This window comes from Ochlerotatus camptorhynchus, unplaced genomic scaffold (assembly GCF_037179485.1).
Source record: "Ochlerotatus camptorhynchus isolate MF236.1 unplaced genomic scaffold, CSIRO-AGI_Acam_v1.1 ptg000443l, whole genome shotgun sequence".
Lineage (NCBI taxonomy): Eukaryota > Metazoa > Arthropoda > Insecta > Diptera > Culicidae > Ochlerotatus > Ochlerotatus camptorhynchus.
In genome coordinates, this window is record NW_027040929.1 from 3,592,283 (window position 1) to 3,607,648 (window position 15,366).

Below are 15,366 nucleotides of genomic sequence, written 5' to 3' on the forward strand. Positions count from 1 at the left end.
ATAACTCAAACCTCCTTCTCCCTCTCCCCATCCATAAAAATTTAAAAATCTACTCACTTCGAGATGACCGCGAGTAATCGGTTCAATTCCTTTAACTTTAGATTTAAGACATTAAAGTAATGTAAAGTTTATTCGATTGAGCCTGTATAAATAAATAAAAACAAAAAAAGAAAAGATTTGGTAAATGTTATAAAAAGCAAAGGAAACAGCCAAACTGGTTGTCCTATAACATAAGAAACAATGCTAGTATGCAAACTATGAATTCGTTTTTCTCGAAATCAAAAAAATGGCACTTAGTCCGGTCTGACTTAAATAGTATTGGCAATGTTCTGAAGTGTTGTCAAAACCAGAACGGCGCTGTATACCCTTAATGGAAGACCAAAGAATATATTCTTCTTGTAGTAACTGGAGTAACACCGAAATCTTCATGGACGCCATAAAACAAATTCCAGATTGATGTCTTTTTTTTTCCTTTGGTTTGTTTTTTCCGTCGATCTTGTTTTCCGTGCTGAGCACCAATGCTACCGACCGTGCCAGGAAGGCAGCTCCCACACCTGGACCCTACCTATCGACCCATCAACTCATGAACCGGGGACCAACGGCTTTACTTCCCATCCGAAGGAAGGCGTGATCAGAGATGTTATGCCTCAGAACATCCCGGCGGCGCCGACTGGGATTGAAACCCAGGCCTGCTGGGGTGAGAGGTGATCACACTTACCACTACACCACCGGCGCCGTTGAGATTGATGTCATACTCCTATTAAAATTACCTTTACTAGAGCTAGTTCGACCTATCTGAGCACCGCATTATCTTCTAATGCAAGCAAACATGTCACGTTTGAACAGGTCGTATTTACCTTCCATTCTGGCAGTTTCTTTTCAACGAACACTGATGTGGGTGAAGGTGACATTTTGTTGCCACTGAGCAACGTTGGTTTGGCGAAGAACTGATTCTGCATCGAGAGCACGTTCGTTCCGAAGCTTGACCTGTGCGCTTTTCGTAGGGTAAAATGCTCACTTGTAAAAAAAAACAACAATAACTTTTCCTCAGGTGCGTTACCAGGTAATAGATTGTGCGGTTTGGAAATGTTTTGAATATTTTTAAGATGGTTTACTTTGCAGTTAAACACTATGTTGAGACCTTATTTCTTATGTAAATTAAAGGAATAATAATTTGAAATACCTCCTGCCTTTGTATTTGTACTTGATGGTTATGGTTTGTCTCTATCAAGCGGTGCATTTTACCACAATGTTGTGGTGCGTTTTGTCTATTGTTGTCGTGCGTCTTGCCCCAATGTGATGGTGTATATCGATTCACCCTGCTATCATTTTGAAATCGTTTTAAAAAAAATCTTTGAAAATCATGAAAAATCATCGTTTTGGAGATCGAAATAATGAACCATACTCAATTACTTTCGTCTTGATTTTAGCTTCGATTCGTAAGCATTGATGATTTTGCTTAAATGGTGCATTTTGCACCTACCTACATCTATTACTCTGTGTTTTTTTGCCTGAAAATCTAAACAAAAAATCCCTTTCTACTATTGCGACTTGCATGGACATACCAGAAAACGGACCAGCCCACGGCCGGAGGTATCGATAATAAAGAAAACTAAACTAAATTCCATGGGTACGTATGTGCGTTCATTGCTACTATGTTGCCTGTAAGCGCATATGGGTCCTATGTGTAAAACAATTGATACAGTAATAAATGATAAATTGAAGTTTTTTTTTTTTTTTAATTCTTTATTTAAGAGATTTTTAAATAAAGAATTAAAAAAAAAGTTATGTAGTGCATTTTCCTTATAAATGTTTCAAAAATCGTATAAATAGTAAATTTATAAATTATCTTTCCTTGTTGAAGAGCATTGAGGAGATGGTTTTCAAAATCATTTAATTGTCGTTGCAGTGTTCTGATCTTAAAAGTTACGAAATGGGAGTGATATGCGATTACAGGTACTATACCAGTGATTGCTGTTTGAGCTATAGCTATAGAGCGGGAAATTAATTTACTGTGATTCTTTATACCATCAGCTAGCAAACAGCAAAACGACAGGAAGGAGTTATTCATGGCATATTTTCGGCATAAGTAACGTGACCCCGACTCTGTTTGGTGTGATATTTTTCACGGTAGCACATTCATGATTTATTTCTCTTTTTCTCCTATAGTTTTTTGTTTGTTCTACTCTTAGTATATATATAATATATGTTCTTTAACAGCGTTCTTTGTTTCCGTTCTTTTGAATTTGCTGGTAACTGGTAGTGGCTCTAAATACAGAGCCACCGTGTCATTTTGTGCAACCTAGCCTATAAGTAAATATGGTTCTTTTGTGTTAATTTTTTTTGTCATTAAACACTATTTCGCTTTCTCGCTCACATTCGCTTTCATTCTTCATGCGGAAAGCTATATACAAGGATGCTGTTTTTTTATCCTTCCAGAAATATAACAATATATTGTGCCTATTATTAGTCGTCTAGAAAAATATAAAAATCTGCGCATAAACTTCAATACAAAATATAATTAAAAACAACAACACGGCACTGTCCGCCTGCCGCTGGAACTCCGCCATCATCTGCACCAGCTTTCGATATTGTCAAACGGATGCCACGGAATTGCTATCGTACGCCACGAGAAGCGAGTCGTCCTCATCACTGCCACTTCCGGCACTCTTGTCTCCTTCATCCGAACCACCTTCCCGAGATAGCTGTCTGGATCGCCCCCGGGTTCTTCTCCCCCGACCGCTGTTGAAGCCCGAGGCATCAATCATATTGTCATCAGTATCATCCCCATCGTCGCCGATGCCGACGCCTCCTTCATCGTCGTCGTCGTCGTCTTCGTCGGTGGAGGTGAACCGTCCGCCGCAGTCATCCTCGGTGCCACGGATGCGCACAATCAGGTGGGTTTCGTCACGGAGAGACGCCAGCGTTTTCTCCGTGTCGTTCGAGTTGTGTCATAGTTCGATCACTTCCGGTCCCTTCCAAGTGACTCCCGCCCGCAGCAGGTTGTAGAAGCGTGTGACGGCCCACATTGCCAGTGCCTGTACGTGCGGTGAAAACCAAGTGGGAGAGACAGAGAGCGCAAGAGAGAATATAGGTTTAATTGTGTATTCATTGTTCCTAGAATTAATAGCATCCGCTGTATTGTCGTGGCGATGGGTACACTTACGTTGATGAATGCTCGTGATACAAAAAAGGCCACTTCTGCTTTGCATAAGGAATCGAATTGCTGTGAATGGAAAAACGAATAGAGATGGAATGGTCACTTGGTGTTTTGAAGTTGAGGTATTGAATAAACAGCGGAATTTTCGTAAATTCTATAAAATGAAATATAGGGGAAAATGGGCCAAGTGCTTTTCTCGCGCAGTATTAAAAAGCTGCATCTCATAACCTTATATGATATTGTAACTCTTTAATTGTCCCAAATTTTAAATAAATTCATTTTAACAAAGGTGCTCCAGCTACTACAGTAACTTACCAGCCTTAATTGTTATGTATATAAGTGTTTTTACATTGTTCCTGCCTGGCAATTTAGTATTTTAAACAGGTTTTCTAACCTGCTTGTCAGTATAACAATTTACATCTTAAAACTAAAAAGTAAAACTAAATCTTATCTAAGTATAAAGGGAATTAATCATTGCAATTTTGCCTGAAATTATTAATTATTTTGTTGGACATTTGTTCTAAAGCCTCAACATTTAAAATTCTACATTCTCAAAAAATTGATTTATTTTTTTCACCACAATTTGAACAGGAATCACGACAATTCATGCCTTTAGCTGGCATATTGTAATTTTTTGCTCCGTGACCCCATCCCTGGTACTTATGGCATTGGGTCTTCACTCGTACATGATGCATTAGGCTAGCTTTTTCTAAGGCCTTAAGGTTGGTTTAGTTCACTAGATTTGAAGTGCACTAAATAAAAATCATTATATTGTGTTGGAGTGTTCGACTGTGAGGTTTTACAATAAACAGTTTCGGCTTGGCAGTCTGGCAATCACTCAATCAGAACAAATTAATTTTGTAATTTGTCCCTACGTTTCGGCTCTGATCAGAGCCGAAACGTAGGGATAAATTACAAAATTAATTTGTTCTGATTGAGTGATTGCCAGACTGCCAAGCCGAAACTGTTTATTGTAAAAATCATTAGAAATCCCGTTGCATGAATCGCCAGGACGTGATTTAATTTTAATTTTGATTACTTGGAGTGCCTCAACCCCCAGATTCACCACTAGGCAGAACTTTCAAGACAACCTTGAACAGACGTTCAGGTTTGGTGTCATAAGTGAAAAATGTGTGTTGGTTCTCAGTAAGATACTTAAGAATACGTTTGAATCCGTTCTTCCAATACACGGCATTCACATCGATGGCAAATTTGAAGTAAAAACTTGAATTTAACAAAGTTCAAAAGTTCCGTGTGAAGAGCATGCAAATTGGAAGTGGTTATGACAATAGGGAGACCTTTTCTTGCTTGGCATTAAGTCGGGAATTTTTAATGGAATTTTGCCTGGATGATGCATCATTCTCATCATCCGTGAGAATATCTTATTGATGGCTCAAATAAATTTCATCAGAAGGGGGATCAAGAGATTGCCCTTTTCTTTTTCGTTTAAGTGCCATGGCGGCAGTAAAACGTTTCTCTACATCGACTTCCAAGCAGAACTACTATAAGAATCTGAGTGGAAGGGGAATTTTCTAAGTCAATGTCCAAGCAGCATTACCTCGGGTAGGGTCCAAATTGAAGAAGAATAAGAGTCGATTAAGGTAGACATTTTGCAGATATATTGAGCACTGAAAAGTGCTGTTTAAATTTGTTGTAGCTTTAGGTAGCAGCCACACTTCCTTCAGTAAAAAGCAAATAGATCCGCATGGCAAGTGAGCACGATGCGAACTGAAACGAAAATTCTTTATTTTCAATTTGGTTTGGTTTGTATGGACTAATGAAATTGAATGCTGCGCTGAATGTAGTTGCTTGAAGTTGTTCGTTAATATGCTGGAATCTATCGGCTTATTATTTTCATGTCCTTTTTGTGTACAGGGGAGAAGTAGAGATCACATTAGCCATACATGATGCCATACGAGTGCCCCGGGTAAGTTGAAAGTCACTGATATGCTAAAAGCATCCTGCTACATATCAAAACACATTTGAATTCATATTTATTACACCTGGAAGTGGTCAGAATCTGGCTTGAATACAAATTAGGGAACTTATCCAATCAAATTTTTCGCCATGGATTAAGCAGTTTCATATTGACGGCTATCTAAGCTCATACAATCTATTGTGATGAACATAAATGTTATAGACTTAACGCAGTCCAATAGAAAGTGGAAACACACCATGCTTTATTAATTTTAATAATTTAATCTATTCAATTTTGTTTCATCACATACAGTGACACAATTCGAAAAGGCATGACAGGGAAATTCAATCATGATAATAGCCAAGATTTAATCAACGTTATGTCAAATAACAATGTTCTTAACCTATAACCCTTCTCCATATCACAGAACACACATACGCACACATTACTCACCCTATTCACGTGATCTCGCAGCACGTTGGAATACACCATCGCTACGGCTTCCAGCGCCATGAAGGTGATGAATCCGATTATCCACGGTACCACGAGACCAATGTTCTCCTGTTGCAGCGTTCCATGATTCGTCGTCACGATGGCAGGTTATTATGATGAACAGAGATAAAAATGAGTTTAGTGAATAAATAATCAGCAAGTGTTGATTTTAATTAGAAAATGCGACCGATGGATGGCGGCACGGTGGTTTCACCCTTGGTAGTTTAATTAAAGTTGCAAAAATTAAATACCCTCCGGTGACACGACACATTTTTCTTCTCGTTTTGCAAAGCTAGACCGACAATCCAAAATCCATGATAAAGCTGTCAAAAACTTTTATTCCATGCTTATTAAGCAGCCCGATTCTGACAGCGCGTTTCATAAAGTCGGATGCTGGGGTTGAAAAGTTGAAAATTTATGTTTTGGGAGCCATAATTGAAATGGACGGAGGTTGATGTGTAGGAGAGACCATCACATCCGACCGACCGACCGACCGAGCACCGCCGCTATATATTTCGATGTTTATGATTTTTAGTGCATCTCAACCTCACTCTGTCCAAAAAGGGGCGATACTAACCTTCTTCTTTGGCTTTATTACGTACCCACTGGGTCTTAACGCCGACTCTCAACTTAGTGTTCTTTGAGCACTTCTACAGAGTTGTTAATTGAGAGCTTTCTAAGCTTGTACCATTTGCACTATGCCCAGGAATGGCGAGAAATCTTTCAACCCGGAACATGCCTACACTCAAAAAATTCCACACGTCATCATCATGTGTCTCACACTCAATTTTGCACTTTTTGTGAAACACATCCATTTCATGTGTGAATCTTAAGCTATGAACCATGCCTAAACACTATGGATTTGAATTGTGACACACTTGGATTCTATGTGCCTCATATGGTGATATCAATAGCTTTGCACATCATAGTTCAATATTCTACTTTATCGACTTCTACTTTACCGACTCTAAACTGAATCGACAAATACATAAACAAAACTGCCAGAGGTCAGAGCTTTCACATAACTTTTTAATTGGTCTGATTTGGGATTTGATCATGGACTGTTGGGGTGTGCTGCTGCCGGGAGTCTTTGTTCGATCTCACTGTTCCACCGTTGTTCTCATATATGAGGCGTACAATGTGCAATACACTTGAATAGATAGTGAAAGATTTTCATCATTTCAAAGTTTGAAACGCTATAAATTAACGTGTAGAACACATTGAATATTTGTGCATTTAAAAAATCAAGTGCTTAAACACTTCGATCAAACTTGTGGGATTTTTTGAGTGTAATCACTGAATTCAGATTACCGATGTCGGTAAAATTTTACCGGTCTTTTAAACAGCTGATAAAATCGGTAAAATTTTAAATGACCGTTACACATAAGAAATCAATAAAATCATCAAATTTTATTTTATATCGTTAAATAAGGTTACTTGAGCAAAGTCTGCACAAGTTCGGAATAAATTTTCTTATTTTTTAATGCTTCACTAATTTTTAAACTTTTACTGAACAGCTCCGTAGTTAAACAATTTCGGAGCAGCGGAATGTAGATCGGATCGAGAATCGATCCCAGCTGCCTTGCTTTTTAAGATGCGTTATAACCGCTTATAGTGGTATAGCTGAGAAGCCCCCGGATACTAACCTTATAGATTCCGAATATCAGCACGATGCTGAGTAGAACCATTGAGCACTGCGTTCCGATGATGGCAAAGTAAGCAATCTGAACACCTGATAGTGCGGCAGTTCGCACGTGAATAGAGGGAAGAAGAAAGAAAAATAACGACAGAGATGGTATCAGCGTAATCAGATTGGCTTGTGTGACTGTCGTTTCGCAGAAGGTAAGTCGAAAAAAAAGTGGGTAGCATATTCGAGCTCGATGATGCCCTGCCATATGTGAGCATACATACCGTAGTAGACGTCCTCGAGATCGCTGTACCTTTTCACGTTGACGCTGATTCGCCATGAGTAGAGCAGCACAACTAGGATGGAGATGTTCTGGAACGAGAGTGAGTGTGCACGGTGAGCCAGAAATAAAATATGGAAAATGGCATTTCAATTCGATTACGGGAGAAGGTGGAAAGGATACGTTTGGAGTTTTGTGGTGGGTGGTCAGATTCAAAAGGTAGCCTGCCAGTTATGGTAATCAATTTTTTTTCCCAAACGCGGTTCGTTTCGTAATGGAACTTGGATTGGGTTGAATAATGGAACCTGAAGCTATTCATGGTGTGCAGTAGTTGTTCATGCAGGTGACATTTATTCGTTATATTTTGGATTCACAGTGTTGGTTTTTGTATTCCAATTTATCGAGATCAATGCGATTGAAAGTTGATGCCCAAATACCAGTTATGAAAAAGGAAGGGCATTATCTTGGAATTGATGAAGTCGTATTCAGTCTCCTTTATAAATTTATGTTTATTTTCTTGTTGATTGCTGCATTTTATTCGTCCCGTGAATAATATATGCTCTCTACTTATTGATCTTTTAGTTACACAAAGTCAGTGTTGGAAAAATATAAAAAAAAATCAAATCTCACCAAAGCCCAAGATCACGCTTGATTTTTGTAGACAAAAATCATCAAACACACAACTGCGGTTGATATTGCAAGCTGTAATGTTGCAGCTCGGAATATCAAGCTAACAAAACTCACCAGATGCAAATCCTTCCAAACTGTGGTGAGATTGAGTTTCATGATTTTTGCTTTACACCCGAACGCAACCGAAACTTTCATGATGACTGGTAGCAGTCGCTCCGTGTCTGCCATCGGCAAAGATAAAAAAGAGATAGCACTATTAATTCTTCTCTTTCCAAGAAAACGAGGTGCAATGGAATCATTTTTGCGTCGATATAACTCTCAGCTTCAATCGAGGCTTCGACTTTACACGTTGTGAATAGTCTCGCAATATCAGAGGAGCTTGTAAAATCAATATCAAGCATTCTATTTTGCTCCAATATCACGCGTGACATTGAGAGCGTATGAGAGAGGAAAAATATCATTTTTCTAATGATCATGCCAACACTGCACACAGTTGATAATTGAGAGATTTTAAATCCTATCATTTATACTCTCATTACTAAAATAGAAAAAAATGCTATCTTTACATTTTATTCTTTCGGGATGATTTTTATAACAAATTTTAGATATGGTTTAGTATCAGTACCTTGAAAGTCACTATAGCTGGACGGGTACAAATCAATTCCACCAAAATAGTGGCCGGCACAAGACGCAGAGGAACGCAATGAGCTAGGGGATTGGACCAAGTGGAGCATGGTCTAGGCAGGGCTTACACAAACAAACTATTATCAAAACATCTTATTATTCCTTAATTTCATAAAACATTTTTTTAGCCCAAATGAATGGAAGGCACTTTGGATCTAGGATGCGCTCGACCACTCGTACGTGAACGGAACGCAAGGTCTGCCGAGAATATCGCCGCTGTACGCGAAAGTGTTCAGGAGAACCCGCGGCAGTCGATTCCGCGCCGCACACTGGGCCTCTCGTAATCTTCATCTTGGCGAAATCTGGAGAAACTGGAGAAAAGCAGCCATGAACCAAATTTGTTGACCCAGCATTGTACTGCCCATAAACGCATAACAGTCTCGTCGGTTTTTCATCACTTTTAAGATACACCCGTAAAACAACCGTTAATGAAATGTACTTTCATATTTCAAAAGAACATACTATATTTTTTCTAGAAATTGTGAAAAAAAAAATCAAACTTGGTCTGTACCAAGTTACAAATAAACGCATAACGGGAACGTAAGGCAATATATACTATTAGGCTTTTCTTTCTGCAATTTTGTTTTGATATTGTTTTCAATTACATTGCAAACCTAGGGGCATCCCAATCTAAACTTTGTATGTCTCGCATTATACTCAGAAAGCTCTTACTGATACCTAAAATACCTGTAAATACCTAAAAATACTTAAGAAATATTTAGCGCTAGTCTGTTGCCACCGTTGCTAGACAGATTTCATTCGTTTATTTACCCGCTGTCATCTGGGATTTTCTGTATGCGTATTTAGAAAAATCAATTGTTATTTTTAATGTATTCCTTTTTTGTAGGAATCGAGGAGGAGACACAAAATTCCTAGACTGGCCCGTGAATCGAACCCAGCCACCTCCAGCATGGTCTTGCTTTGTAGCTCCGCCTTACCAACTGAGCTAAGGGAGGCATTTACAGTGATTGAAGCTGAATAAGAAGTTGTGAAAGCTTTCTGCCCATCCGCACTTTTAACATCTGGAAAGCCACATCTCCTACATTGCCGTCGACTGAGTTTATTGTAGAAGTTAATCACATTTCCTTGGTGTTCAAACCTTCGATGCCTCAGGTTTTTTTATTAAGGCTGGACATGATTGACAACATATTCGCTTGGTGTTAATCTCGGAACTGCTCTCTAATTGATTCTATCATTCATCAGAAACGGTTGCTACGTATTAAAACATAAATATAAGGATATTTCGGAGAATATTTTGGCATTTTTTTGGGAAATGGTTGGAAATAAATTCATATGTTTTAATTTAGAATTGTTTCACACGAAATGGGAACAAATAAGTATTGTTTTGAACTAAACCGTCAAATTTGGTAGTGCTTTGAAATAAATTAATATTTCAGAATAGATTATTTTTTCCTTGTTATCCTTCTTCGTTTCAAAGCCTCAAAGTGAGAAATTCATGTTAATTTTACATAAAGCCTTCGGTTACTATCAGGATACCCACTGAACTTCCTCACCAGTTCGCCGTAACTCATTTTTACCGATGTAAGTTTATCAAAACGTGGCACGATACTGTCGTGACCTGGACCCAACAACTGGCTGCCACTTACACTTCATTGTATTGCTATTGTTCTCTGGCAAATAACCAGCGTAGTCTTAGCATCCTTGACCTGCTTAAAGCCAAGAATTTCATACTCATGCAGCTTCCAGATTGGCTTCCAGACTGTTTGTTGATGAACTATTTCATAAGTAGAATTAAAATACTTACTCATACACATGATTACACTACTTCATTAATTTTAAAACAAATTGAAACTAGCATTATTATGATTTTACGTGATTAAACGTAGCGGAATATACAGCAACAAACATCTACATTAGTAACCGGTCACTACGATTAAAAAAATCCGAAACTTATGTCGTTTTCGTTTTTGCGGTGTAGCTACACCGGTGCTACACCGCCGAACACCGAAAAATTTTAGGGTGTAGCTATCGGTTGCACCTTTGTTTACAAACAAATGATGATGAACTGTCAATGACTCGTGCTTATTGCTGCTTATACTACACCGGTGTAGTGTAGTAAAAACGAAAACGACATTAAAATACTTAAAAATACTTAAGAATATTTATCAGATAATTGGAAATACTTAATTGATACTAGAGCTATAGTTTAGAGTGGGATGCTCCTAGTTGCAAACAAAAGAAATCAACTTTTTTATTAGATACAAGCGATTCGAAGAGATTCTACAATATCCTAGCAATCTTCATCGTCATAGAAGCTTTCTTTCTCTGGATTTTGTTTTCCAGAACCCTTCTTCTCATCTTCGATTACTGATAGGACAACACCTAGTAGTGATTGTTTCCTGTTCCGCTAGATTAAACACGCTTGTTGTTTGAATCCCAAAGTAGATTGCAAGTCAAAGTTATACGAGGTCACCATTTTGTGTTCCTTTTTGAAAAAAAAAAACATACCACTTCTCAAATCAGCGTCGGACTCTACTGAGTCGGCGTATAACATCAAATAGCTTCCTTTTCGAAAGGTGATTTTATCCATGTGCATACGAGGGTGCATGTTGTTCAGGGTGTACTGAGAGACTTGCAGGCGTGTTCCAAAAAAAAAATCCTCTGGATGCATGTCACTGCCACGTTCTTCACTGCAACTTGCAATACATCCTCGAAGTCGGGGAATGTCACCGTGGTCATTAGACTGATGCAAAATTTGACTTTTTCGCTCCACAGTGCTTAAATGGTTTCATATCGGGTCCTGATTAGCCTCCCAAAGTTTAATTTCATTTGGTTAGAAACAGACTTCGCCATTTGAAGCCATTTGTAAATTACTATGAAAAATCTCAACTTTTTGTTCATTGCCTTCTAGTCTTTTTCCATATTGAGCTGCAAAACAGTTCGATAGCTATTCTTATAGAAAATTTTCTCAGCTTCAACTTTGCTGAAAATCGTTTCTATGTAAAACGACACAGAAAAAAGTTATTAATTATTTAAGAGATTGGTAAACTTATGACATGATCAAGCAGCTGCTCTGTAGGCAACACTGTATTTTGCAGTGTGACATAGTAGCCATGATTTTTGTGTCCTATTCAACGCCCCAGAAACACCAATGTTGCCTGCTGAGCAGTTGATTGAGCATGATCATAAGACATCAGCGTATTGAACCATTGATAACTTTCGATCCTTGCATTTAATCAAAAAGTGGTCTTCAAGTTGTAGCTGCGAAAATTTCCTACAAGCACAGTTGAAAGCTTTTGAAGCAGATCGAGATGGTGAATTATTAGATAGACATGTACACAAATCTTGGTTTTACCATAGTAATTCCCATACAAACTTCAAATGGTTTGTGCCATCTCAGTTTCTCACCAAATGGGTTCAAATTTTGAGAGGTAAGTCAGGATCCTATTTGGAATCGTTTAAGTATTGTGGAGCGAAAATTTCAAATTTTGCATCACTCTAGTGGTCATGGTGGTCTGGATTTCATTGCTCTCTCAACTGCCACATGATAATTGTCTGCCGCCATAAAGGTGTGACCAGACTCGAAAAATAGGATATATACCTGAATATCAATTAATCAAAAGTATCAAGTGAAAAAATCAACCCCAGTTTTTGTTCTGAGAGGCACAATTATCAAGGCACAGGATAATCTTTTTGGTGCATTTAAATCGCCGAATTACGCGATGGAATGTGCTCGTGATATCGCTAGCAGATCGGCCAGATGTTAATTCATCGTATGTACACGCTATAATAGGGAAAGATCTTGCATATTTGCCAACGGGTGCAAAGGTCTGATTAAATACCAACAGTCGTCGCTAAAAGATGATTGTTTTGAGGCCTTCAAGTCTGGGAAGCTGAATCGCCTAAATGATTGAAGTATATTTAATAAATTAAATTTTCACGATATAATGCAATACCTTTTGGAGATCAACATCTCAAACCACAGTATTCGGCAGCACTTTTTCCTCGTCGGTTCGGTAAGCAGTCCGCAACATTTTGGCAATCCTTTAGGGATCGTCAAACCGTATGCAGGATGGATTAGTATCTTGAGTGGTCTCACGATTTATGATGTTGCGCTGCAGTGAAACATACCTCACATTCTTCCTTCTCCAATTTAACGAGATTTTCATTTCCCAAGTTTTCTTGCAGTAAAGAAGATAAGAAGCATTGAATTCGTGCGTTTCCTGAAAATTCTCGTACATAGACTGCTCAGTTAGATCTGATGGAATATATAATCTATTTGGGGCGTGCTCTCTACTTTAGTATGATAGAATGTGCTTTTCAATAGCGTCACGCTTTACCGTGTTACGTTTGTACTTTCCCCGCTATGATCTCTTCAGCTGATCCCCTTCAACGCCGCCGATAAATGATGTTACTGTGGAAGTAATTATACTCGTAGAATAGCGGCATTACTATGATAAGATCAAATGTACTCACCCAGAGTTGTCACCGTAACCGAAGGTGTTTAAAAAAAACTTCCCGCAAACTTTATCAGAAGTGCCGTTGGAGGAAACAAATTGAAACACAAAGCTGTTGAATTTTCTAGGCTCATCTTCGCTGTACCTGTACTGGTGCCGTTTCGTTACCTCCATGCGCTGCACATTCAGTCAAATGTAGCTGTTCTGTTTTTTTTTTTTTATTCAGCGTCCAAAACATCGCGTTCAGCTGGATCCGATCGTCTTTGGAAATTTTTGTCCCACATTCCATCTTGCAGCTGCAATCAGCAAATTTCACTTGGTCTGAAAGATGACGCTTCGTCGCATTTTTTCTAGCAATGAGCTCCTTTTTGGTCCATTTTCGTTTTTTGGTAGCCTAAGCAAAAGCAGTGAAGCTTCCTTCGGAGTTTATGTCGCTTTCGGCCTTTGAATCTTCTAAAGATTTAATGTATTGAAGTAAAGAAATTGGATTGTTAGCGGAATGCTAACTCTCTAATAAGGAAAATCCCATCATAATGAAGTAATGAAATTGGGTTGTTAGCGGAATGCTTAAATAAAATAGCAAAAAAGGTTATCTTCCATTTAATTCCACCTAATTAATTTTGGTATCCATGACAGATACGTATTTCGACTACAATGTGCAGTCTTCATGAGTGTCATTCCCACTAAAGAACTTATCAAAATCTAACCCCCTTAAGTACTCATCCCCTAGGTAAAAAAGTCAAGATCATAGGTATAAAAAATGAAACTACAATGTGTTGAATCGGAACCTACCTAACTAATAAAAACCAAAGATTTAAGTAAACTAAAGGAGAAAAATCCATACAACTCTCTAAAATCTGTCATGGATACCTACATTAATTAAGTGGATTTAATGTAATTTGCCCACTGGAAATTTCTTAACGGGGACCTGATCGTGAACACTACCCATTGGTTTCAAATCCAGTAAAGTCGTCATCGGAACTTTCGTCATCAAACATTTATTTATTTTATTTGTCGTCAATCAGTGTAGACCGTTTTACAATTGTAACCTCAAGTGCTATTTTTTTAGAATTTAATCTTGAGAACAAATCAGAATACTACTAGTAGCTGACGTTACGCAAGGAATTAAAATATTGCTTTAATTTGGCTTTTGTCACTGTAAAGTCAATGTTATCGCAGTGCAGTGCACCACCCGAGACACCACCGGTAATAGGAGCTTCACTTCGAACCGGTTCCTCATCGAAAGAACTATCGCCACTTCCGTCAAATTTTAAATAATCGAGAGCAAACATTTTCGAAACGTTTGAACCGACCACGTCAACCGTCAAAACAATAACGATGGTCGCGTGACACACAATGCATCACATCAAGCCGCATGACTGATATGCGTTTATTTTCACCGTTCCAAGCGCAATTAAACGCATGTCAGTCTCGTTAAAATTTTCTCAAGATTGGTAATTTTGTTTACAGATAAAGATCTGATTTGTGTGTGTGTGTGTACAATCTAACCCCCACTGTCCGGCAGTGTTATTATGGAAGAAAACTGCTTTTTATTACCCTTAAATTAAAGCAGGTTTAGTCCGGGAGTTAGAAGGTGTTAGCTCTATTGCAGCTCCAGTGACCCATTTCAGAATGCCTGGTAATTCACGACCACTCCGAGGTCACTTTTACTTACAATAAGCCCAGCATGTTCACTCTACCTTTATCAAATGTATAATGGTATCATAAACACACTTCCAGATTCAAAAAATATTATTTCCAAATCTGGCACGTATATAGTTTTGAAATTTGTTCAACTGTATTAAATCGATTTGAATGGACATTTCTTACCAATTTTGTTTCGAATACCTCTTGATTCATCTGCTGGCAGCACTTACTGGCCCTTACCGGCGACCAACTCGCTTGATTCACTCCATCTTGATGACCTTCTGATTGCCTATCAGCCTCTTCCAATTTTTGTCCTTCAGATACAAATCCGGAATAAGATCTTTTTTTACACAATCAATTTTAGAGTTTTTTTAATCGTTCAAATTTGATAAAATCCATAAAAACACAGAGACTTTTTTTTTAGCAAAATCAAAACACGTCATTTCAATCGCGCGGCCTACTTCCTTCATCTTGTTTACAAATAAAGATCTGATTTAGTCGGAAAATATT

The 15,366-nt window shown here is 38.2% G+C and overlaps 1 protein-coding gene across 1 annotated transcript in view; it reads right to left on the reverse strand.

Moving 5' to 3' along the window:
- Window positions 1–2,109: 2,109 nt before the first annotated feature.
- The window catches only part of LOC135711898 (uncharacterized), a 46,831-nt gene continuing 33,574 nt past the window's right edge, over window positions 2,110–15,366 (reverse strand). Inside the window, 5 exon segments of the mRNA XM_065234876.1 lie at window positions 2,110–3,038; window positions 3,167–3,226; window positions 5,532–5,639; window positions 7,217–7,302; window positions 7,482–7,569. Coding sequence (XP_065090948.1) covers window positions 2,595–3,038; window positions 3,167–3,226; window positions 5,532–5,639; window positions 7,217–7,302; window positions 7,482–7,569 — 786 coding nt within the window. The 3' untranslated portion in view covers window positions 2,110–2,594.